Source organism: Ovis canadensis, chromosome 2 (genome assembly GCF_042477335.2).
Source record: "Ovis canadensis isolate MfBH-ARS-UI-01 breed Bighorn chromosome 2, ARS-UI_OviCan_v2, whole genome shotgun sequence".
Classification (NCBI taxonomy): domain Eukaryota; kingdom Metazoa; phylum Chordata; class Mammalia; order Artiodactyla; family Bovidae; genus Ovis; species Ovis canadensis.
The window spans coordinates 204,493,352-204,517,905 of NC_091246.1; the positions used below are offsets into that span (position 1 = coordinate 204,493,352).

At 37.4% G+C, this 24,554-nt stretch overlaps 1 protein-coding gene across 2 annotated transcripts in view; it reads right to left on the minus strand.

Moving 5' to 3' along the window:
• Positions 1–24,554, minus strand: part of GTF3C3 (general transcription factor IIIC subunit 3) — a 36,834-nt gene that overhangs the window by 11,884 nt on the left and 396 nt on the right. The window contains exons 2-15 of one of the 2 annotated variants that reach the window (XR_011254627.1): positions 23,602–23,713; positions 20,323–20,516; positions 19,401–19,524; positions 18,044–18,235; positions 17,068–17,233; positions 15,967–16,114; positions 15,473–15,545; positions 14,550–14,653; positions 13,432–13,603; positions 6,331–6,533; positions 5,884–5,989; positions 4,900–5,031; positions 2,474–2,711; positions 1,847–1,922 (exon numbers count right to left, since the gene is read on the minus strand). Coding sequence is in view for 1 of the 2 variants with exons in the window: in XM_069577908.1 (XP_069434009.1) it covers positions 1,732–1,922; positions 2,474–2,711; positions 4,900–5,031; positions 5,884–5,989; positions 6,331–6,533; positions 13,432–13,603; positions 14,550–14,653; positions 15,473–15,545; positions 15,967–16,114; positions 17,068–17,233; positions 18,044–18,235; positions 19,401–19,524; positions 20,323–20,516; positions 23,602–23,713 (2,155 nt within the window). In the remaining variant the exon portion in view is untranslated. Of the gene's footprint in view, positions 1–1,731; positions 1,923–2,473; positions 2,712–4,899; positions 5,032–5,883; positions 5,990–6,330; positions 6,534–13,431; positions 13,604–14,549; positions 14,654–15,472; positions 15,546–15,966; positions 16,115–17,067; positions 17,234–18,043; positions 18,236–19,400; positions 19,525–20,322; positions 20,517–23,601; positions 23,714–24,554 lie in introns of both variants that reach the window. The other variant, XM_069577908.1, reaches the window with a different exon arrangement.

A 24,554-nucleotide genomic window follows, 5' to 3' on the forward strand; every position in this document is an offset into this window, starting at 1 on the left:
CACCCTTATGGCAGAAAGTGAAGAGGAACTAAAAAGCCTCTTGATGAAAGTGAAAGAGGAGAGTGGAAAAGTTGGCTTAAAGCTCAACATTCAGAAAATGAAGATCATGGCATCTGTTCCAAACACTTCATGGCAAATAGATGGGGAAACAGTGGAAACAGTGTCAGACTTTATTTTGGGGGGCTCCAAAATCACTGCAGATGATGACTGCAGCCATGAAATTAAACGACGCTTACTCCTTGGAAGGAAAGTTATGACCAACCTAGACAGCATATTCAAAAGCAGAGACATTACTTTGCCAACAAAGGTCCATCTAGTCAAGGCTATGGTTTTTCCAGTGGTCATGTATGGATGTGAGAGTTGGACTGTGAAGAAAGCTGAGCACTGAAGAATTGATGCTTTTGAACTGTGGTGTTGGAGAAGACTCTTGAGAGTCCCTTGGACTGCAAGGAGATCCAACCAGTCCATTCTGAAGGAGATCAGTCCTGGGTGTTTTTTGGAAGGACTGATGCTAAACCTGAAACTCCAGTACTTTGGCCACCTCATGAGAAGAGTTGACTCACTGGAAAAGACTGATACTGGCAGGGATTGGGGGCAGGAGGAGAAGGGGACGACAGAGGATGAGATGGCCAGATGGCATTACCGACTCGATGGACGTGAGTCTGAGTGAACTCCAAGAGCTGGTGATGGACAGGGAGGCCTGGTGTGCTGCAATTCATGAGGTCGTAAAGAGTCAGACGTGACTGAGCGACTGAATTGAACTGATGATTCAGCAATCCCACTCCTGGGCACATATCCAGAGCAAAACACAGTTTGGAAAGGTACATACACACTCACATAGCCAAGATTTGGTAGCAACCTAAATGTCCACTGACAGATGAATGGATAAAAAATCTGGTACATATATTCAATGGAATATTACTCGGCCATTAAAAAGAATGACATAATGCCATTTGTCACAACATGAGTGGACCTAGAGATTATCATACTGAGCTAAGTAAGTCAGACAAAGACAAATACCATATGAGATCACTTACATGCAGAATCTCAAAAAAAAAAAAAAGAAAAGGATACAAATGAATGTATTTACAAAACAGAAACAGACTCACAGACTCTAAAAGCAAACATGGTTACCAAGGCAGAAAGGTGGTGGTGGTGGGGATAAACCATGAGTTTGGGATTGACATACACACTACTACACTTGAAACAGATAGCCAACAGGGACCTACTGTATAGCACAGGGAACTCTACTCAATATTCTGTAATAACCTAAATGGGAAAAGAATTTGAAAAAGAACATATATGTATATGTGTAAAAAAAAAAATCAATGCAAGAATAAAAAAGACGTCTCCTAAAGGAATAAACTATCAAAGAATCTTAAGTCCCTTTTTATACTATAGCAAATTAAAATCATTTAGCAAAGCATCTATAACTAATGAAAATTACTTTGAGAACAAACAAGCCTAAGTCATGCTTTAAAGTCCTACTTCAAAGACCTACTTTAAAGACTTTCTTTAGCCTTTTGAAACCAAAGCATCACAAGAAAAATAAATATTTATTATAATTACTGTGAATACTTAAAACCACTTACTATATGTACTAGACATTATTTTAAGTACTTTATATTAAGTCATTTAATTTTCACAATAATCTACCAGGTTATCTCCATTTCAAAGATACAGAAACCAAAGCAGAGGGAGGGAGACAAAGTCATGTGCCAGGACACTCACCAAGTGCATGCTTAAAACTACCAGATACAAATGCATTGTGTCCATTTAAGACACACAGGGCATGATTATCTGGGTTTTTCAGCATTAAACGGAGACAAAAGCGATGATGTCTTACTTCTTGGGAATGCATGGTAACTTGATTGAAAATGTTCCAGAGCTGGGGTTTATTGACGTTTTCCATTACCATTATTCTAAAATTGCAAAAAGAGAATGAGGGTAAAAAATAGCGTACAGAGAAAAAACATCTTGATTTTTAAGACTGAAACCCTTCAGTGCTATCCTATCAACACTGAAATTCACCACCCTCAATAAGGGGTATGTAGTGTTTCTCTATCTTGTTTCTGCTTTTCAACAAACGTTTAAATCAAAGAAACAGAATCAAGAGGTTTAAGTTTTATCTCTTCTCCCAACCCACTCATAGCTGCAATACAGTGAACACTGAATAATAATGTATATCAGACACTGGACAACTCATTTAACTCTCACAATAACCTATGAGGTGGTAATATTATGATACCTGTTTTACCATAAAAAATGGGGAGACTGAGGCACAAATGTTTAAGTAAACCTCTTATGGGAGTGTATGCTCTCTTATACTGCTTCCAAGAACCACCAATGAACCGAATTAATCTGTACGCAAGAGTTACAGAGCTTACTAAATCTTGAGCATGTAAAATTAAGTCAAAGTAAATATACATGCTTCATCAAAGAATCTGATTAAAATAAGTTATTGGAAAATCACCTGATATAGTTGTATGCCTTTCTGAAATTTTTGTCCAGAATTGCAGCAGACAGACCAAAGTATTCTAACTCTTTGCGTTTTGGCTTGTCTTCATAAAATGAGCAGTATTCCAGTGAAGAATCAACAAGTAACTCAGCCTCCTGGAACCGGGATAGGTCACATAAGGAGTATATGGCCTTCAAAAGCAGGTTCCACCAGTCATCTTTTGTCAAGACACTCGTGAGTACAGCAAATATTGCTAAAATGAGACCAATGAAGATCAGTTAGGATACTATATTTACAGAAGTAGCAGTATCACAAAGAAAATTAACATGATCTAGTCTAAAGTTAAATTAAGTTGAATAACCATGGCCCTAGAGGACTGAATTCTTGCCAACATTCTTCTGACAATAACGAGGAGGAGGGACTGCTTTTCACTCCCTCAACATGAGTCCTTCTGCTCTACCTGAAACAATCTGCAGTCCCAGGTAATCCTCACTTCTGATTCATCCTCGGTAAAGTCCAGCTATATCATTTGTGTTTTTCAGCGCTTGCTTGGATATATGTACCTTCAGGCCAGAGCAAGGGTGCTTTCCATGACTGAGGTCAGATATGGGAATGTGCACATACAAGGCATTCAAATGTTTACCAAACAAAGGATTTCAAATTCATACTTAATCTTCTCTTCCTTATTTGTCTATAGAAGCCTTCCTTTTACAGCCTATGAGAAATACCAAAAGCCATAAAAAATTTTTTTACCACCTTCAATTCAATAATTATCTGAGACTCTATCCTAAATAACTACTCAGAAATACGGATAAATCTATAGGCATAAAGATGATCACTATGGTATTACTTAGTCGGATGGCATCACCGACTCAATGGACAAGAGTTTGAGGAAACTCCAGGGGACAGTGAATGACAGAGAGGCCTGACGTGCTGCAGTCCATGGGGTCACAGAGTTGGACACGACTGAGTGACTAAACAAAAACAATGGTATTACTTAGAAAAGAAAATTATCAAAAGCAACCATATAATAATTTAACAAAAGGGAATGATTAAACAAATTATAAAACTACTATCCAATGGAATATGACACATTCCTTAAATATAACAGGTACAAAGAGACTAGAACATGAGAAAATATTGAGTGAAAAATTAGTACAAAGATGTATGTGTGCGCTCAATCATGTCTGATTCTTTTGCAAACCCCATGGACTGTAGCCCACCAGGCTCCTCTGTTCATGAAATTTTCAAGACAAGAATACTGGAATGGGTTGCCATTTCTTTCTCCAGGGGATCTTCCTGACCCAGGGATTGAACTCACATCTCCTGCATCTCCTGCACTGGCAGGCGGGTTCTTTACCACTGATCCACCTTGGAAGCCCCAGTACAAAGATACATGTAACATCAAGTGACCGAGATAATCCTACCATGATGCACTGGTATAATGCGATCCTCATCATGACGAAACTATTAATAACAAAACAAAGACCTTATGAGCTTGAGAAAAACCAACAATAACCCTGAAATGAGGAAACAGTGAAAGAGGAAACAGGCAGGATCAGATAGAGAAAAATATAACTTGAGGAAACATAGTCCAAAATAACGTGGGCAGACACTGGGTTAAGTACAGAATCAATGAACTCAAGAGACAGCAGGGCTCTAAAGCTAGATTACAAGCATCTGAGCCCACATTCCTATCCTCTGACTCTCTTCCCCCACAATATCTTGCTTATGTCCTTATATTGTGCTTAACAGAGATTCAGCTCATCTGGATTCTAAAACTTTGTCCATTGCAGACTGCCATGTCGGTAACAACGGTTTAATTAATATCTGTGGACATGATTAACAATGAAATAACTTTCTGCTAGACTGGTAACTCTAGTTTATAGCCTAGGTCTTTTTCCAAAGTTCTCCTGAGTAATAATGTCACCCAACATCCTTGATCCTTTTCCACCTAAAAATAGATGGTTTTAAAGTCACATATTTGAGATTGGGCCAAAGCAACTTATTTGCAGAATTTCTATGACTGTTGCTACATTTGTCAAAAATGAATTTAACAGAGACAAATTCATTTATCTTAGAGCTTAACATATGCAGTTGAAGTAATCAGACAAATAAAGCAATCTGTATTATCATCTAATTATCACAAATTTCTTAAAATAGGGTATGGTTTATTCTTATAAAGTCAAAATCAAAAGATTATTTTAGTTTTTTCACAGAAGGATCTAAGTATACACCTGCTTTTACATTTTCTTACACTGAAGTATATACATACAACCTTTCTTTCTTTTTTGAAAACACCAAATGAGTTTATTTTTCCTAAGGGATCTAGACTAGAAAATATAATTTTCAATAAGATTACTGTCATGTGCTACTTCATGAGTTTTTTTTTTTTCCAACTCAGCCAAGTTTTACACAATAAAGCAAATGAAAGTAATTACCTTTTGCATCACAATTTGCTGACTCTTGGTCATTGTTGTCTGATATTTTGTCTCTTGACACTTTAATAAGGTAGAGATGCCTCTCTCCAGATTTGGAACTGGATATCAAACAGACTTGGGCTCTATTCATTGCTACCTGAATTAAAGATAATTGAAAATTTTCAGTCATGTGTGTGTATGCTAAGTTGCTTCAGTTGTGTCTGATTCTTTGTGACCCAATGAACTGGCCCACCAGGCTCCTCTGTCCATAGGGATTCTCCAGGCAAGAATACTGGAGTGGGTTGCCATGCCCTCCTCCAAGGGATCTTCAATCCAGGGATCGAATGCATGTCTCCTGTGGTTCCTGCACTGCAGGTGGGTTCTCTACCACTGAGCCACCAGGGAAACATTTTTAGTCCATAATTTTTTAAAGAAAATCTATGGGAAACAAGTATCACAAATGTGTCTGAAAGCTTCTTTAGTACGGGGAATAAAACACCAAGTATCATGTATATGAACACCTAAGAGAATGAATAGATTTATTTCTTCCTTGATAAAGGAGTCCAAGTCACACTACCCACCTTAGTAAGGAAAAAGAAAGCCATTCACATTATGTTTATCTTACACACACCCACAGACAGTTAACTATCTCCCTGTAAAAAGCCAGACTCAGAAAAGATGTCATACCCAGAAAACATCTTTGCAAAGTAAACAATATTGCCACACAGTAGTGTCCACAGGGCCAATAATGGACACCATGATGGTTCTCATTTTTCTAAATATGTACTAGCAAAGATTTTATTTTACAATCTGTAGTCAAGTTCATACTTTCATGTAGACTTTCAATTACATACCATTAATCTCTAGGTTGTCTGCCTTTTATCTGACTTTAACTTTAAAAAGTTCAAGAGTAAAAGGGAGTTACAAAATAGTTATGATCTATGTTTAAACCAAATTCTAAACACTTAAAAAGTCAACAAGGCTAATATAAAGACAGATTACTACCTACCTTTAAAAGCATGGCTAACATGGTAAGCAAGGTATCCACATAACCATACATTTTGCCTTGTGAAAATAACAGAGTAGAACGTTGAAGCAGTAACTTCAGTTCCTAAGGAAATAAGCATAGGATAGTGCGACAAGATTCTTCTGTTTCAAGTTGTTTGGCTTGCACAGGAAAGCTATGTCTTAGAAACTAAACCTTAAGAACATCTGCTTTGTGATCTCCCACAAAAGTTAAAACCCAACATTTTAAAAACTATAAATTACATTAATAATTACAATGTTAAGTTGTTGTAACTTAAGATTCAAAACCATTTTTCAAAAACCTGAATGTAATACACTAAAATTAAACTTGGTTATAAGCTGGAGAGACATCCCTAAAGTCTCTAAAATATAAGAAAATTCTAAAATATAGCCCACCGAGAAAAACTTCCACATTGCATGGCCTACCTGCTGCGCTGCGTTTGCATCTTGTGCTAATGTATCTGGATCATACATTGGTTCCAGGGCTTCCAGAGCTTTCTCGGGACGACCCAGCTGCTGCTGAAGGGTGGAAAGTGAAATTCTTGCATCCAAATGTAGAGGGGCCAGATCAACCACTTTGCTATAGCTTTCGGCAGCACGCTCCATGTAGCCTAAGGCCTTTAAGCATTCTAAAACGATGTTAAAATAAAGATTTGTAAGAGGGCCAAAATTATTTCTCCATTTTAAAAGAAATGTTACAGCAATATAAAAATTATAACAAGAAGGAGATTAATGCATATATCTGTATTTTAAAACAACTATCCCTTCCAATCTCTATGCTATAAGTATGTGATCATTATCTAAATACACAATTTGGTGTTCTGCTTTATTTACTTATATTAGGCTTTCAACATTTCCCTGTGCCTTCACTGGCATTCTGACTGGTTACAATATTCAATTAAATTTATTATTTACTTAACCATCAGTTCAGTTCAGTCATTCAGTTGTGTCCGACTCTTTGCGATCCCATAAACTGCAGCATGCCAGGCCTCCCTGTCCATCAACAACTCCTGGAGTTCACTCAAACTCAAGTCCATCGAGTCGGTGATACCATCCAGCCATCTCATCCTCTGTCATCACCTTTTCCTCCTGCTTCCAATCCCTGCCAGCATCAGAGTCTTTTCCAATGAGTCAACTCTTCGCATGAGGTGGCCAAAGTACTGGAGTTTCAGCTTTATCATCAGTCCTTCCAAAGAACACCCAGGACTGATCTCCTTTAGAATGGACTGGTTGGATCTCCTTGCAGTCCAAGGGACTCTCAAGAGTCTTCTCCAGCACCATATTTCAAAAGCCTCAGCTCTTCGGTGCTCAGCTTTCTTCACAGTCCAACTCTCACATCCATACATGACCACTGGAAAAACCATAGCCTTGACTAGATGGATCTTTGTTGGCAAAGTAACGTCTCTGCTTTTTAATATGCTATCTAGGTTGGTTACAACTTTCCTTCCAAGGAGTAAGCGCCTTTTAATTTCATGGCTGTGGTCATCATCTGCAGTGATTTTTGAAGCCCCCCAAAAATAAAGTCTGACACTGTTTCTACTGTTTCCCCATCTATTTCTCACGAAGTGATGGGACCAGATGCCATGATCTTCGTTTTCTGAATGTTGAGCTTTAAGCCAACTTTTTCACTCTCCTCTTTCACTTTCATCAAGAGGCTTTTGAGTTCCTCTTCACTTTCTGCCATAAGGGTGGTGTCATCTGCATATCTGAGGTGATTGATATTTCTCCCAGCAATCTTGATTCTAGCTTGTGCTTCTTCCAGCCCAGCGTTTCTCATGATGTACTCTGCATATAAGTTAAATAAGCAGGGTAACAATATACAGCCTTGACGTACTCCTTTTCCTATTTGGAACCAGTCTGTTGTTCCATGTCCACTTCTAACTGTTGCTTCCTGACCTGCATATAGCCTTCTCAAGAGGCGGGTCAGGTGATCTGGTATTCCCATCTCTTTCAGAATTTTCCACAGTTTATACTTAACCATACTGCTTGGCATTTAGGTTATTCCTCAATTTTCACTCTAATAAATAACCCTACAGTAAACATCTTCATGTATATAAGTCAGAGTTCACAAACTGGGAGACCAATTTAACCCACAGGGACACTTTGTTGGGCCACAGTACTGTTAAAAACAGTAAACTGTCTACATCTTTAAAAGTTGGTATTTTTTTAAAGAAATCCAAGTTACAGCATTCTTTCAGAAAATCTGGGTTTGGCAACAGTTGAGTCCCTTCATTCCCACATGCTGCATCAGCCAAGCCAAGAAACAGTGGTACCCTTTAGACAGGGCTCTCCAGTTCCCCACCTGCCCTGGGCCTCTCACTTACCTACTTCATTCACTTCTGTTACTTGCCAGGCTCCTGAGTTTTGTGATCTCCAATATAAAATCTCTCCTCGCCTCATTCAATTACTTCCTCAGAATAAGTCCTTAGAGGTGAAGTTATTGGGCCCTATTCCTCATACTTTATGCCAATCAATCATTAAGTCCTACAATTCGATGATGAATTCCCAGTAAGCATTTCTTCTTCCCACCCAAACAGCCACAGCACTTACAAACACAGGCCCTTTCATGTCTTTCCTTCTCACTGCGCTGATCTCCTAAGATGGTATTTTGCGTCCTACTATTTTCTCAAACCTCAAATTTCTCAAATATCTCCTCACCACTATCTTCAGGTTAAACTCTGGTAATGAAGGAAGGCTACTAAATATGGGTGAATCACCATGATGGAATTACTCATAATTTTTCACTTATCACTTTGAAAGATACTTAATTATGCTACAAGCATTAAATTCCTCTAATCATGTTTCTTCTCTAGTGTTCCAAATTTCCTTATGATTTTTAGACAATACTGAGGTTCTACCTCGCACTCATGTAAAGCTACATATGTTCAACATAGAAAAAGCATTTATTAGTATCATGATTATAATTAAAGAGGATTTAAAAACATCTACTGCTAGTAACAAGAGCAGGTTCAAAACCACAGCCCTACAGAAGGCAATAAAAAATTTAATTCCCTGTTTATGTCTTTTAAAATTAAAAACCTACAAATTATGTAACTTTTTATGTAAACTTATGTATGTAAACTTTTACATCTGTATTCCTGTTCAGTCATCCAAATAAAGTGTTATCTTAACCATTAAGTGCTCTGTTATTTCATATCTGTGATATGGTCCACTGGAGAAGGGAATGGCAAACCACTCCGGTATTCTTTTGAGAACACCACGTACAGTATGAAAAGGCAGAAAGACAGGACACTGAAAGAGGAACTCCCCAGGTCGGTAGATGCCCAATATGCTGCTGGAGATCAGTGGAGAAGTAACTCCAGAAAGAATGAAGAGATGGAGCCAAAGCAAAAACACCACCCAGTTGTGGATGTGACTGGTGATGGAAGCAAGGTCTGATGCTGTAAAGAGCAATACTGCATAGGAATCTGGACTCTTAGGTCCATGAATCAAGGCAAATTGGAAGTGGTCAAACAGGAAATGGCAAGAGTAAACGTTGACATTTTAGGAATCAGCAAACTAAACTGGACTGGAATGGGTGAATTTAACTCAGATGACCATTATATCTATTACTATGGGCAAGAATCTCTTAAAAGAAATGGAGTAGCCAACATAGTCAACAAAAGAGTCGGAAATGCAGTACTTGGATGCAGTCTCAAAAATGACAAAATGATCGCTGCTCATTTCCAAGGCAAGCCATTCAATATCACAGTAATCCAAGTCTATGCCCCAACCAGTAATGCTGAAAAAGGTGAAGTTGAACAGTTCTATGAAGACCTCCAAGACCTTCTAGAACTAACACCCCAAAAAGATGTCCTTTTCATTATAGGGGACTGGAATACAAAAGTAGGAAGTCAAGAAACACCTGGAGTAACAGGCAAATTTGGCCTTGGAGTACAGAATGAAGCAGGGCAAAGGTTAATAGAGTTTTGCCAAGAGAATGCACTGGTCATAAAAAACACCCTCTTCCAAAAACGCAAGAGAACACTCTACACATGGACATCACCAGATGGTTAACACTGAAATATGATTGATTATATTCTTTGCAGCCAAAGATGGGGAAGCTGAATACAGTCAACAAAAACAAGACCAAGAGCTGACTGTGGCTCAGATCATGAACTCCTTATTGCCAGATTCTTACTTCAATTTCTTAAAATTGAAGAGTAGGGAAAATGACTAGACCATTCAGGTATGACCTAAATCAAATCCCTTATGATTACACAGTGGAAGTGAGAAATAGACTTAAGGGCCTAGATCTGATAGATAGAGTGCCTGATGAACTACGGAAGGAGGTTTGTGACACTGTACAGGAGACAGGGATCAAGACCATCCCCACGGAAAAGAAATGCAAAAACGCAAAATGGCTGTCTGAGGAGGCCTTACAAAAGAAGAGAAGCGAAAAGCAAAGGAGAAAAGGAAAGATATACTCATTTGAATGCAGAGTTCCAACGAACAGCAAGGAGAAACAAGAAAGCCTTCCTCAGTGATCAGTGCAAAAAAAATGGAGGGAAACAACTGAATAGGAAAGACTAGAGATCTCTTCAAGAAAATTAAGAGATACTAAGGGAACATTTCATGCAAAGATGGGCTCAATAAAGGACAGTAATGGCATGGACCTAACAGAAGCAGAATATATTAAGAAGAGGTGGCAAGAATACACAGAAGAACTATACAAAAAAGATCTTCAAGACCCAGATAATCACAATGGTGTGATCACTCACCTAGAGCCAGACATCCTGGAATGTGAAGTCAAGGGGGCCTTAGGAAACATTACTATGAACAAAACTAGCCGAGGCAATGGAATTCCAGTTGAGCTATTTCAAATCCTAAAAGATGATGCTGTGAAAGTGCTGCAACTCAATATGCCAGCAAATTTGGAAATTCAGCAGTGGCCACAGGACTGGGAAAAGGCAGCTTTCATTCCAATCCCAAAGAAAGGCAATGCTAAGAATGCTCGAACTACCAAACAATTGCACTCATCTCACATGCTAGTAAAGAAATGCTCAAGATTCTCCAAGCCAGGCTTCAACAGTACGTGAACCGTGAACTTCCAGATGTTCAGGTTGATTTTAGAAAAGGCAGAGGCACCAGAGATCAAATTACCAATATCTGCTGGATCATCAAAAAAAGCAAGAGTTCCACAAAAACATCTATTTCTGCTTTACTGACTATGCAAAAGCCTTTGACTGTGTGGATCACAACAAACTGCAGAATATTTTTCAAGAGATGGGAATACCAGACCACCTGACCTGCCTCTTGAGAAATCTGTATGCAGGTCAGGAAGCAACAGTTAGAACTGGACATGTAATAACAGACTGGTTCCAAACAGGGAAAGGAGTACGTCAAGGCTGTATATCGTCACCATGCTTATTTGGCTTATATGCAGAGTACATCATGAGAAATGCTGGGCTGGAAGAAGCACAAGCTGGAATCCAGATTGCTGGGAGAAATATCAATAACCTCAGGTATGCAAATGATACCACCCTTAAGGCAGAAAGTGAAGAAGAACTAAAGAGCCTCTTGATAAAAGTGAAAGAGGAGAGTGAAAAAGTTGGCTTAAAGCTCAACATTCAGAAAAGATCATGGTATCCGGTCCCATCACTTCATGGCAAATAGATGGGGAAACAGTGGCTAACTTTTTTTTTTGGTGGGGGGCGGGGGTGGGGGCTCCAAAATCACTGCAGATGGTGATTGCAGCCATGAAATTAAAAGATGCTTACTCTTTGGAAGGAAAGTTAATACCAACCTAGACAGCATATTAAAAAGCAGAGACATTGCTTTGCCAACAAAGGTCCATCTAGTCAAGGCTTATGGTTTTCCCAGTAGTCATGTATGAATGTGAGAGCTGGACTATAAAGAAAGCTGAGCACCGAAGAGCTGATGCTTTTGAAATATGGTGCTGGAGAAGACTCTTGAGATCCCTTGAACTGCAAGGAGATCCAACCAGTCCATCCTAAAGGAGATAAGTCCTGAGTGTTCATTGGAAGGACTGATGTTGAAGCTGAAACTCCAATACTTCGGCCACCTAATGTGAAGAGCTGACTCATCTGAAAAGACTCTAATGCTGGGAAAGACTGAGGGCAGGAGGAGAAGGGGACAGCAGAGGATGAGATGGTTGGATGGCATCAGCGACTCAATGGATGGGTGTGGGTGAACTCTGGGAGTTGGTGATGGACAGGGAGGCCTGGAGTGCTGCGGTTCATGGGTTCACAAAGAGTCAGACACAACTGAGCAACTGAACTGAACTTCTTGGAAGAAAAGTTATGATCAATGTAGACAGCATATTAAAAGCAGAGACATTAATTACTTTGCCAACAAAGGTCCATGTAGTCAAGGCTTTGGTTTTTCCAGTAGTCACGTATGGATGTGAGAGCTGGACTATCAAGAAAGCTGAGCACTGAGGAACTGATGCTTTTGAATGTGGTGTTGAAGAAGACTCTTGTGTGTTCCTTGGACTGCAAGGAGATACAACCAGTCCATCCTAAAAGAAATCTGTTCTGAATATTCATTGGAAGGACTGATGTTGAAGCTGAAACTCCAATACTTTGGCTACCTGATGTGAAGAAGTCACTCATCTGAAAAGACTCTGATGCTGAGAAAGACTGAAGGCAGGGGAAGAAGGGGACGATGGAGGATGAGATGGTTAGGATGGTATCATTGACTCAACGGACACGAGTTTGAGTAAACTCTGGGAGTTGGTCATGGACTGAGATGCCTAACGTGCTATGGTCCATTGGGTCGCAGAGTCAGACATTACTGAGCAACTGAACTGATACTGATCTGTGATATATCTCAAAATATCAATCAGTGCTCCTCTATTTATAGAGAACTTTCTGCTACTATATAGTACTTCAAAATATTTTAAATATTAAAACTGTGTCATTATACAATATTTGAAACAGAGACTATTCAAATTTTAAGGTATCTCTTATGTTGATTCAATAGGAAATCCTATTAGAATATTTTTGCTTTTCATACATTTCTGGAAGAGATTTAGTAGTTTTTCTCAAGCTGTTTTTCCCACTCTCAACAATTTATTTCAGATTACTCTGGATTTAGATGCACTGAAATAAATTGACAGATAAAACCCAATCTTCATTGGACTTGCTCAAAAAACACTGAAAATATATTAACTTTTCCCTCAAAATAACATTAAATATAAATCCTTAGAAGCTCTTCAAAAATTAGATTGCACTCTAAGTCTGACAATCTATTACTAAAAATCAGAGCCTAAGGTTAAAACAGCTAAAAGATAGGTATTTACAGTATGTTTTAATAGAGACATGTTAGTCCTTTTATTTCACTCAGGTACCATTAAGTGAATCATTCCCCAATGCATTTGTGAGGGAAAATCAGTTAGTGGTGAATCCAGACAATTTAAAATACTGACTTCCAAAAAACTGCCCTGAAACCAGAAGTATTTTCACAAAGACATTAACATTTTATAATAACTATTACCATCTTGAGGAAGTAAGTTCTGGCCTGCTTATGTGATTAAAACTTTCCCTTCCTACAAAAAAGAATTACCTGCATGCCGAAGCCAAACCACTGCGAGGTTGTATCTTTCAGAGCAGACCAGTGCACTAAGGAGGGGAAGTGCAGAATTATATTCACCAACATCCAGGAAAGCTTCAGCAACATCAAGATAGAGGTCTCCCATGTCTTCAGGATTCTGTTCCACTAGTGTTGTCAACAGAGGCTAGACCCCAAAGTAACAGTCTAAAGTCAAGCATTCATTACAAATAAACACATCTACTTGTATTTCTTTTTAACATATACACCAGTTATCTGAGGTGAATCTAAAAGGAGCAAGGCTTAATAAAAACAGCTTAACATGATCATTTCTTAAATCATTACTGTGTCTCTATTATAAAGAATTCATACTGCCATCATTCATTCACTCAACACATTACTTCTGAAGACATGTTATAAGGCAGGCATTGCAGGAGCTAAGACAACACTGATCTGCTGTGCTCCCCCTCAAGCAAGTCAAGCAAGCCCATATCGCAGGGCTTCTGTGTTTGCTGTTTCCCCAGAAAGCCGTTCCCTCCGTTACCTGCTTGGCCTATTCTTCACTTCCTTCATGTCATTCAAATGTTACTTTCAGGGGAGGCTTTTCTTCACCAATTTAATATAACTGCAACTCCTCCCACCCCCAATATTTCCTATTCTTCTCTGATTTTTCTCCAGAGCACTTATCACCAACTAGCATTCTATATTTTATGTATTTATTACCTAATCCCATTAAATCAAAAGATCCATGAGGACAGGGATTTGAGTATTTTATTCAACATTTTATCCTAAGGTCTGTAAAGTAGATATCCAGTATTTTTTTTATTTAATAAAATACTTAGTCTGAAGTCAGCAAAAGAGAACAACTGTCAGAAACTGCCAACTGTCTAAAAGGCCCAATCTCACATTCTAATCTCTGGATTATTCTCAAGAAAAACAAATCATTATAAGCCCAGTTCCAAACACTTAGCTTTTAAAAGACATTCACACAAAAATAATATAATGCTTACTGTGACTTCCTGGTTATCAAAAAATGTGAAATCTAGGGTCAACTTATAATTTCCTGCTATCTAAAGAAAAACATTATAGATCTGATCTAAAGTATCTCAAGTGCAAATCTTAATGCTACTTACATTAAGTGGTTCAAGAATGTTGAGATGTACAAGGCAGACCATCAGCTTCACTGTGATGTCTATTGGCACACCATCAGGTATAGCACAGATAACATTGTCACCAGCTGTGCATCAGACAAACAGAAAGTTCCTTATAATCTTAGAAAGTGGAGCAAATGAAGCAAACTATACCTTCTACCTAAGACCTCATTTACTTTACTCAAAGCAAATGATTCTACAGTCAGTTCTAAGTTTGGCCAACTCTGGTTCTAGGCTCTTAAATTTCCTTTGGTCTGTCTTTTGATTAGCAATTATCCTTCCTATTTTCCTAATACTTTATCCACTTGCCAAAAATCTACATAAACTCCCACATCTTCTATCAAAACCACAAAAAACTAAAAAACAAAAGTGACAAATAAGGATATATGAACTTTCTCTTTTTCTTCTTGAATCCAAGAGCCTTTTTTTAGTCTTCACTACAAAAGAGACTGAGAAAGGGATGATGTAATATTGTGCTTAAGTTTAAAGCAGAATTTTAAGTAATGCTTAAGTTTGAAACAGAATTTTTTCAATATTTAATAAGTTTGAAATAAATTAGTAGAGAGCATTTTAAGCCCTTTTTAAAAAGCAAATTGCTTTAGTTTGAAAGGTTTCTGATAAGCTGCTCCATACTTCATTCTTTTTTCACATAACACTATCAAGGCCCTGTGTCAATGACAAATGCCAAGTTCAAACAGATGTACTGAGGGGGAAAAAAAAGGACTAAAACCAAGTTAAAAAAAAAAATCATTTGTCAGTGAATACTCACAAGAAAATGATATGGAATCTTTGTTAGGAAAACATGCTTCTTGGGAAAACTTGCTATGAAAACACTACTAATTTCAAAATACCATGTTATAAACAAAAGGATTATGCACTCTCTCCTATGCAGAGGAAATTACAACCTTTATTCTCTTCCGAAGTGCCTTCGTCTGTAGTTCTTTTTTCCAGCACAATTCCAGAAAAATCTGTAATTACCTAAAAGTATGGGGGCGGGGGGAGAAGCAGGAGCCAATGTGATACATTAACATTTTTATATCATATTAACTAATGATTCGCTAAAAATACATAATTTCTCTATATCAAACCAATCTAATTTTCCCAAAAGATTAAGAAATGAATCATAACCATTAGTCTGCTGCTGAGTCCTGCTATGCTGAAGTACAGGCGTACCTAGCATCTGTGAAAACAGCAACAGCTTTTATCATATGGTAACTACATTTTATATTTCATACAGGATTATTACAGAACTTAAGTGTGTCCATACAAACTTTAAATGTATAGTTTAAAATAAATAATATATATAATTTAGATGAGGAATTGTCAATTTGTAAGAATTTCTAAAACAAAAAAAAGTGCATGTTCAAAACCTAACAGAGAAACACATAAATATTCCTACCTCCAAAGCTCTGTCATATTGTTTATTAGAAATGTATAGTTCAGCTGCAATGTTAACATCTTCCATGGAGACTAGGCCCTGGTGTTTTGAGAGAGCTTCTTCAATTATGTTAATAGCTGAAGTAACATCATTGGCTTCATAGTAACTCCTAAAATATTAATGGCAAAAATTGATCAGTGCTTATTAATTCAGATCATAAAACTCATTTTCCTACACAGGCCCTCTATTAACTATGAATCTCATTTTCTTAAAATTTGGGAGGAGAAAACTCTTCTTTAAAATCATAATCAGAGATGATCCAGAGAAAAATGTGTACTGTCAGTATAACCATGTCATAACATCAAGCATCTCTCTCTCCCAAAGCTACCTCGTATTATTCTAGCTCACTCCCTTTGTAACTCAATACCAATAACTTTCCTACCTCAATGGGATCTACAAAACATTCATCCTACCACTTTTTACTGTGGCTGCCATTCCTGTCCTCACTTTTCTCCTTCTCTGTCTTCCAATATTACAATTACTCCCTTGTGCATCTCAGTTCTCCTGCACTTCTCTCCCTTTATCAAGGTCATCTGATAAAACTCCAACTCTGATTAATCCAAATATGCCTTCCCCACCAGCTGCCCATGCTACTAAACTCTAAATTAATGACTAATGTTGGTAGCATGTGCCAACCTAAAGGAAAGTTTTCATCTTAAAACGTCATTCTAGTACAGGCTCAAGATAAAACGACTATAGATCTCAGAGCATAAATATTTCACTAGCACATTTGCAATAACTTAGTGTATACGTACATAATTTATGAAAACCTGGGAATCTAGTCATCCTTCAGAACATGTTCCATTTTTAAACTTCTGGGCACATGAAAGATAATCAAATATATAATACAATTTTTTCTAAACAATCACACAGTCAACTTGGAAATAAAAGAGTACTGGGGGAAAAAAACCTCTGTATTTAAGCACAATATTAAAATACAGGAATTCCGCAAAACACTTTCCTAAACCTCAATAAAAAGTACATTCACTTTAAATATATCTTTTGATTTCAAAAATAAGATGATTAATAAGAAATTTGTGTATATTTCAACTTGAAACTTACTTTGCCATATCTCTAGTCAATTGCATAAATCGTTCACCATCAGATGGAGACAAAAGGTTTAAAATACGCCTATAACCATCCATTGCCATTTTGTGATCTCCCATCTGTTCATAAAGGCTTGATCGCTCCCACAGGTAACGGACATTAGTAGGTTCATATTTAAGTGCTAAAAAGAAAATAAGGAATATAAGTTACAGATTTATTATATAAGGGGGTTCATGGTACCTGGATGTGACCCATCTTTTCAGAAAATCTATTAAACACTCTAAGCTAATTTGCCAACAGAACCAATTGGTTTATTCCAGACTAAATCTACCTTCATAGGAATGCTAGATTATGCTCGACCAAATAGAAGCCTACTACTACTACTAAGACTTCAGTCGTGTCCGACTCTGTGACCCCATAGATGGCAGCCCACCAGGCTCCCCCATCCCTGAGATTCTCCAGGCAAGAACACTGGAGTGGGTTGCCATTTCCCTCTCCAATGCATGAAAGTGAAAAGTGAAAGGGAAGTCACTCAGTCATGTCCGACTCTTCGCGACCCCATGGACTGCAGCCTACCAGGATCCTCCATCCATGGGATTTTCCAGGCAAGAGTACTGGAGTGGGGTGCCATTGCCTTCTCCGAATAGAAGCCTAAAATCTCCCTATTAACCTAAAATCTCCCTATTAACCTTCATTTGGTCACTGACGTCTAATATTAACTCTCAAGAAACAGCTTGGAACCAACACTGATCTTGGCAGGAAAACGAAGGTCTTGTCTTCAACCAATGGTTTTACTGTATTAGCTCAAAATATAAACAAAGTTGCTGATAAATGTGAAAATACAGGGAGCCCAAATACTTACCTCCAGTATAACAGAATACAAGGAATAAATATATTTCAACTAACAGCACCCCAGAATAGCAAGTACATTGATCAGAAAATCTATTATATAACATTTTATCAAACAAAGCAAGAAAAACATTTTTATTACCTTTTGTGTAGCAAAATATAGCCTGCTTAATATTGTCTTGTTCCAGGGACATTTCTGCCAATCTAACCCATTCTTCAGTGTCACTGGGATTTAAATGTGCAGCAATCAATTCAAACTGCAATGATTTCTCCATGTCACCTTGGTCCTCATATATCATAGCAAGAGTGGAAAATGGCTCATAAGCCAAAGGAGCTATAATGAATAGAATAAAAGAACAAATTTCATTGGCTGAGGGAAGACACTTATGCTAATATCAATTTCATGTTTCAAACTATGGATTCTTATGCTTTTTAAAATAATTTGAATAGAATTATACAAACAGTACATTTGCTTTAGTGTATTTTCATATACTCTTAGGATTTAAAAACTATTCTTTTCTCTAAGCAAAGTGTAATTTCATAAAAAACCCTACTCTCTACCACATTCCCCTCATGAAAAGTCCTCTTTGATAAGGCTAAACATGGCTCATTAATTCAGCAAGTTCATCCCAATGAGCATCAGCCACATCAGTGGGGTTAAATCATCAGGATCCAGCTTCCACACTGAGGAGTATGGGATTAATGGAGAGAAGATATCTAACTAGCACCTAAATCCAGATTATCAAAGTGAAAGGTTAATCCACATTTCTGAAATAATGTTTCTGAATTAAGGTTCTAAGAACATGAGGGATTAAAATCAAAGGTAACTGTCAAAATAAACAATTATAAACTAATAAAGGAACAGATAATACTGAAAAGGACCCTAGACTAAATGAAAGGAAATGCCAAAATATGGAAAAGATAAACTGAAAGTTCACTGTAGTAGACTGCTCAAGCCACTATGCAGGGCATCACTTGGCAACACACCAGGAAAACAAAATAATAAATGCAAGTGATTAGTCAAAAAGTGACTTCTAAAGATATCTTTCAATATGCCTGAGCTTTGCAGTTTAATGGAAAGATAACAAGTATATATTGTCTTTTATCAAAAAGTAGATCAAAATAATCTAACAGTGTTGATTTGGAAAATGGTAGAAAAAGAACACTCCTCAAAAGTGGCTTTAAAATAATGTGTTTGCCATATTTTAAAAAGACATATTATAAACATATAAAACTCCTAAAATGAAATGTTCAAAAACAGATTTTTTAAAAGCCTGTTAAGAGTTCAATATATATTAGTGATATTTCATTGAATCATACTCTGTGATTATCATTTTCTTGGCAATGATTCCTATTCAATTGGTAATTATATCACTGTTATTACAATCACCTCCAAGCTCCTGAATATATTTTCCAAATAGAAGAGTGAGGTACTCCTCCCTTTGTTTTAAAAGTCAGACTATTAAAATGCTATTGTCAATAATCCCCACATTAAACACCTTGTCTTATGATTTCCATGCACATCAATATCGCCTCTTCACGTTCTCCTCGAGCAAAGCGAATGTTGGCTTCACCCATGAGACCTCTCAGAGCTCTGGGAAGTTTACTCCGAGGTCTTTTCTCCTACAAAACAAAAATGACATTTAGACTCAAACAGAAAACAAACCCAACCCAACAAAACTTTCCTACAGTAGCAAGTTCAAAGTACAATAAAGTATTTAAATAAAGCAAAAATCAAACTGGTCAGGCATTACTAAATTACTAATTAGACCAAATGTAGAAATGGATGTTGCAAAATGGATTTATATGCCAGGAGATTTATGATGCAATCTACTGAATATTCTTCTCTCAAATTTATCTACTCAGAATGCTACTGCTGCTGCTAAGTTGCTTCAGTCGTGTCCGACTCTGTGCAACCCCATAGACTGAAGCCCACCAGGCTCCACTGTCCCTGGGATTCTCCAGGCAAGAACACTGGAGTGGGTTGCCATTTCCTTCTCCAATGCATGAAAGTGAAAAGTGAAAGGGAAGTCACTCAGTCGTGTCTGACTCTTCGCGATCCCATGGACTGCAGCCTACCAGGCTCCTCCATCCATGGGATTTTCCAGGCAAGAGTACTGGAGTGGGTTGTCATTGCCTTCTCCCCTACTCAGAATAAATTAGATTAAAAAAAAAATCAAGGTACAATATAAACCTTTTAATAGCAAAATTATAGTAAATTTTGACATTTATAATAATAATTAAGGTTTAACATTTTAAAATCTCTAAAAATGAAACATAAGAAATCAGTTGCAATCTCACAGTATTTCCTTTCTTACAGTTGAATTCTTTCAGTATAAATGTATAAAGACTTTTTTTTTTCAATTTCTATGTCACATTTTTACATTCTGTTTATAAATACCAAAATAAGAAACATTTTACTTTCATCATTTTCTTGGTTTCACGATTGAGAACCATCTCCAGTACAAACACGTCGCCAGCAGTGGGTTGCTCAGGTGTTTCTTCCTCCTCCTCTTCCTCCTCTTCTTCCTCTTCCTCCTCCTCATCTTCATTCTCTCCAAGCATGGAAGCAAAGACCTTGTGAACTGACTTACTGACTCCATCTGACGTTTCGCCTAAAGAAAAAGACATTGAGGTAGGAAACAAAAGCTTTAGCATACTCAGCACTTGAAAGAAAAACAAACGGTATTTTCTGGAATATAAATTTCTACCCCAGCATTACCAAACTTGAAAGTAAAAGACAAATGAACATTCCCAAAAACAATCCAAAGAAAGCTGTCAAAAAGGCCATGTTTTTTACTTTGTAGGAACTGCTGACTCATCCTTTAGGCCTTATCCAGACATACAGGCAAAATTAAGTAGGAAATCAGAAACACACAGAGTAATAGTTAAAAGCAGAGAGGAAAAAAAAAATTAGGAATTTCAGGACACAGACCTAAGAACTAACTAACCTAAGACCTAAGAACAAGTCTGGTGGTACATAATCAGGGCATATAGCACAGGGGTTTAAGGTGAGGCCTCTAGAGTCAAGCTGTCTGGTTTCAAACTTTACCACTATCTATTGCCAGCTGTTTTACCTTGGGCAAATTACTGAAGCTCTCTGTACCTCAGTTTGCTCATCTGTAAAAGGGATCAATAACGTCTGCCTTACAGGGTTACTCTGAGTCTTCAAATACACATACTGAGAAAAATGCCCAACATACAGTAAGAGCTTAATAAATGCTATTATTATTAAAACAACATTATTATTTTAGGAACAAAATAACATATTTCCTCTGTATCTAAGGAGATCACTACAGTAAAATTATTTCTCTAAGTTTATAATGATTATCTTGAATAATAAAGAAAAGTTTAGAAGCCAATTTGTTGTTAAAGCAGAGATATGGCATATTTCAGAAAAGCTACAATGAAACAGTTAAAATAAATGTACATAAATATATTTATTAAAAAATCCTAAAGCTTATTCACTTATGTAAAATAACCTCAAACTGCAAGGATGCTAGACAAATAAGACAGTCAATATATTTAAGGAAGAAGAGAATAAAAAAAACCCACGTTTTGAGAAATAAATATTATAGTAATACTTACTATGACATCATAATGATCATCTTCAAGAATTCTAAACACCCAAAATAAATATAATGTTGTAAAACAAACCAATAAATTTATTACAGTAATACAAAAAAGAGAAAAGTCATACAATCATCGTGATACACAGAAGCTTTTTTGGCCATGCTGCATGGCTTGCAGGATCTTAGTTCCCCAACCAGGGATGAAACTCAGGCCTTGGCAGTGAAAGCACTGAATTCTAACCACTTAACTGCCAGCGAATTCCCCCAGAGAAGCATTTGATAAAATCCGACACCTATTCCTAATAAAAATTTTTAGTCAAAAGAAATATAAGAGAATACCTTTAACTTGACAAAAAGTACATACAAAAAAGGTTCCACAAACACAGTTAATGGCTAATTATCCAAAGATACTGGCAATGAGACAAGCATGCCTACTATCACCATTCCTTTTAAGATTTTACTGGAGATTCTAGTCAATGTAATAAGGGAGGAGAAATAAAGGCATAAAGATTAACAAAGAAATAAAACTGTCATTCACAGATTACATGATGATACATAGAATATCCAAAAGAATCTATGCACAAAAACTGTCAGAATTTATGAATTTAGCAAGGTTCCTGAACACAAAGTCACTATACGAAATACATTCCTAGGAAACTGGGAGCTTAATATCTTAAAATGACTGTTATTATTTGAGCTGAGGCTAGTATGCCTGACTACTCATGGTAAGCAGAAAGCACTGATTCAAGTAACCACCTTTTTCGGCCACCTCTTAGTATTCTGGCCTGGAGAATCCCATGGACAGAGGAGCCTGGTGGGATACAGTCCCCAGGGTCACAAAGAGTTGGACATGTCTTGGCAACTGACTCTTTCACTTTCACTGGCAAGCATCCCATGGTGCCTGCTACTAACAGTTGCACCTCAAAGACAATGTTATGGCGGAAGAGCAGCTCTTCCTCTGAGCAGATAAGGAAGGACTCACAGATTTTAGAACAAGTTCAGCCCGCTTTTTCACTCCACTTGCCTAGCAAAGAATCTATAATCCTAATTTTCTCTCCTCTTTGTCCTTTCTTCCCCACTTGGTCCAAGGAGGCAGACAAAACCTGTTCATTTTCTGTTCACCTGACTAGTGTTTTCTCTGTGTAAAGTCTTACTTGTTTGGAAGAAAAACAATCAGCCTCCATTTCTACCCCCTAAGGGCCAGACAGTTTAGCTTAGTTCTCAATTAGACCTTATATGTGAAAATGATAGCTGCTCAGTTGTGTCCAACTCTTTGTGACTCCATGGACTGTGGCCCACCAGGCTCCTCTGTCCATGGAATTCTCCAGGCAAGAATACAGGAGTGGGTAGCCATTCCCTTTTCCAGGGGATCTTCCCGACCCAGGGATAGAATCTAGGTCTCCTGCACAGTATCCATTTCTACCCAGTAAGGCAAGAAAGTTTAATTTAGTTCTCAGTTAGACCCTATGCTCACAGTTAAATTCTAATTGATAGTTCTGCATCCCACATTACTTGATATGAATGACTGGATACCACAAACTATCATTAGTATTCTAATCAATCACCAGAAATTAATAATTTGCCTACTAATTCATCACTTAGGCTCCCATAAGTTTAACTGTTCTGGGTCCAGTAACCAAATTTAGTATCTGGTCATGCGGAGCTGAGGACTAAATCCTGGAATGAGGTAACACACCAAGATATCTATGCTGTGTCGAAGGTCCCATGTGGACAGCCAACTGGCCTTCCACTCTGACATTTCTACCTCTCATAATTAAAGAAGCGATTTGGAAGACCTTTGTATAGAATTATAATTCATTACAATTTGGGGGAGTCCTGGAATAATTAGCAACCACATGAGAGGGTCAATTTAAAAAACTGTGATCCCAAAAGGCTCCCAAACACTGATACAGATTTGAAACCCTTCTCCACAAACACAGCCAACTAAGCAGCACCATAATCAATAATTCAACAAATACATATTGAGCACCTATTATATACCAAGCACTATGTTCCTAAAAAGCCAGATATCAACAACAGAATACCACAGCAATTTAAAAAAAAATAACACTTTCACTAAATTATTAGATACCGTTAAAATTTAATGCAGGCAGTGATCTTAACATACCTTCACTGGCATCTTTGCCCTGAGATTTGGTAGAGTTTATTCCTGATGATGATGGAACTTCAGAGTCATTTGGATTTTCTTCAATTGATGACTTTCCTTTTTCCTGAAGACTCTGGGATTGAAAATTAATTAATGACTCCAAATACAAATGCACATTTAGCTCTTTCCAGCTGAGAATAGAACATCTGTCTCATTTTCTATTTCTATAAAACTTGAGCTCTGAACACATACATTGTAGGTGAAATCTAAATTTGAATACTGTCAAGCATTTCACTGTACTTGGGTCTCATTTTTCAGTCTGAATCAGCCATTTGTAAAAAGTAATTTTTAAAACCCTGATAATTTCATTAATCTACACATTGCAGTCTTTCTTTTTTCAGCCTTCCTTTTTAAATGAAAAGAGATGGGGCACTATTGATTGCATGATTTAGGAAAGAATCCAACAGCTAACCTCAAAAGGTGCAATTACTTTTATTTTCCCTCCGATTTCAAGTGAAGAGACATGAAAAAGTCATGTATTTCCTCATCTACCAGAGAAGTTTTTGTTATCAGACACAAAAAAATCACTGTTTCTGTGGATTACATCACACCATTGGGAGACTACTCAAAAATGGGAGCTGAAACCACTCCGTCCGGAAATGGACACTGAGGCCTCAAGAAGAGAGGTGAATTGCGCGTTCAAAGTCACAAAAATAACAGCGGCAAAGCTAGAACTTGAAGCAGATACACACCGACTCCAAACTCTACTGCCCACACCCCACCTCCATCCCCACACCATTTAATCTACCAGCGTTAAACTACTCTCAAGTAAAAAAAAAAAAAAGTACTATTGACAACAGTAAAAAGAGAAAGAAGTGGTTCCCACCGAGACAAAAGCTTTCTGGTGAGTGAAATGTTTTAAAGAGGAGCTTAGCACAGGGATAATGTGAGAACCGGAGTTTCGGTAAAAAGGG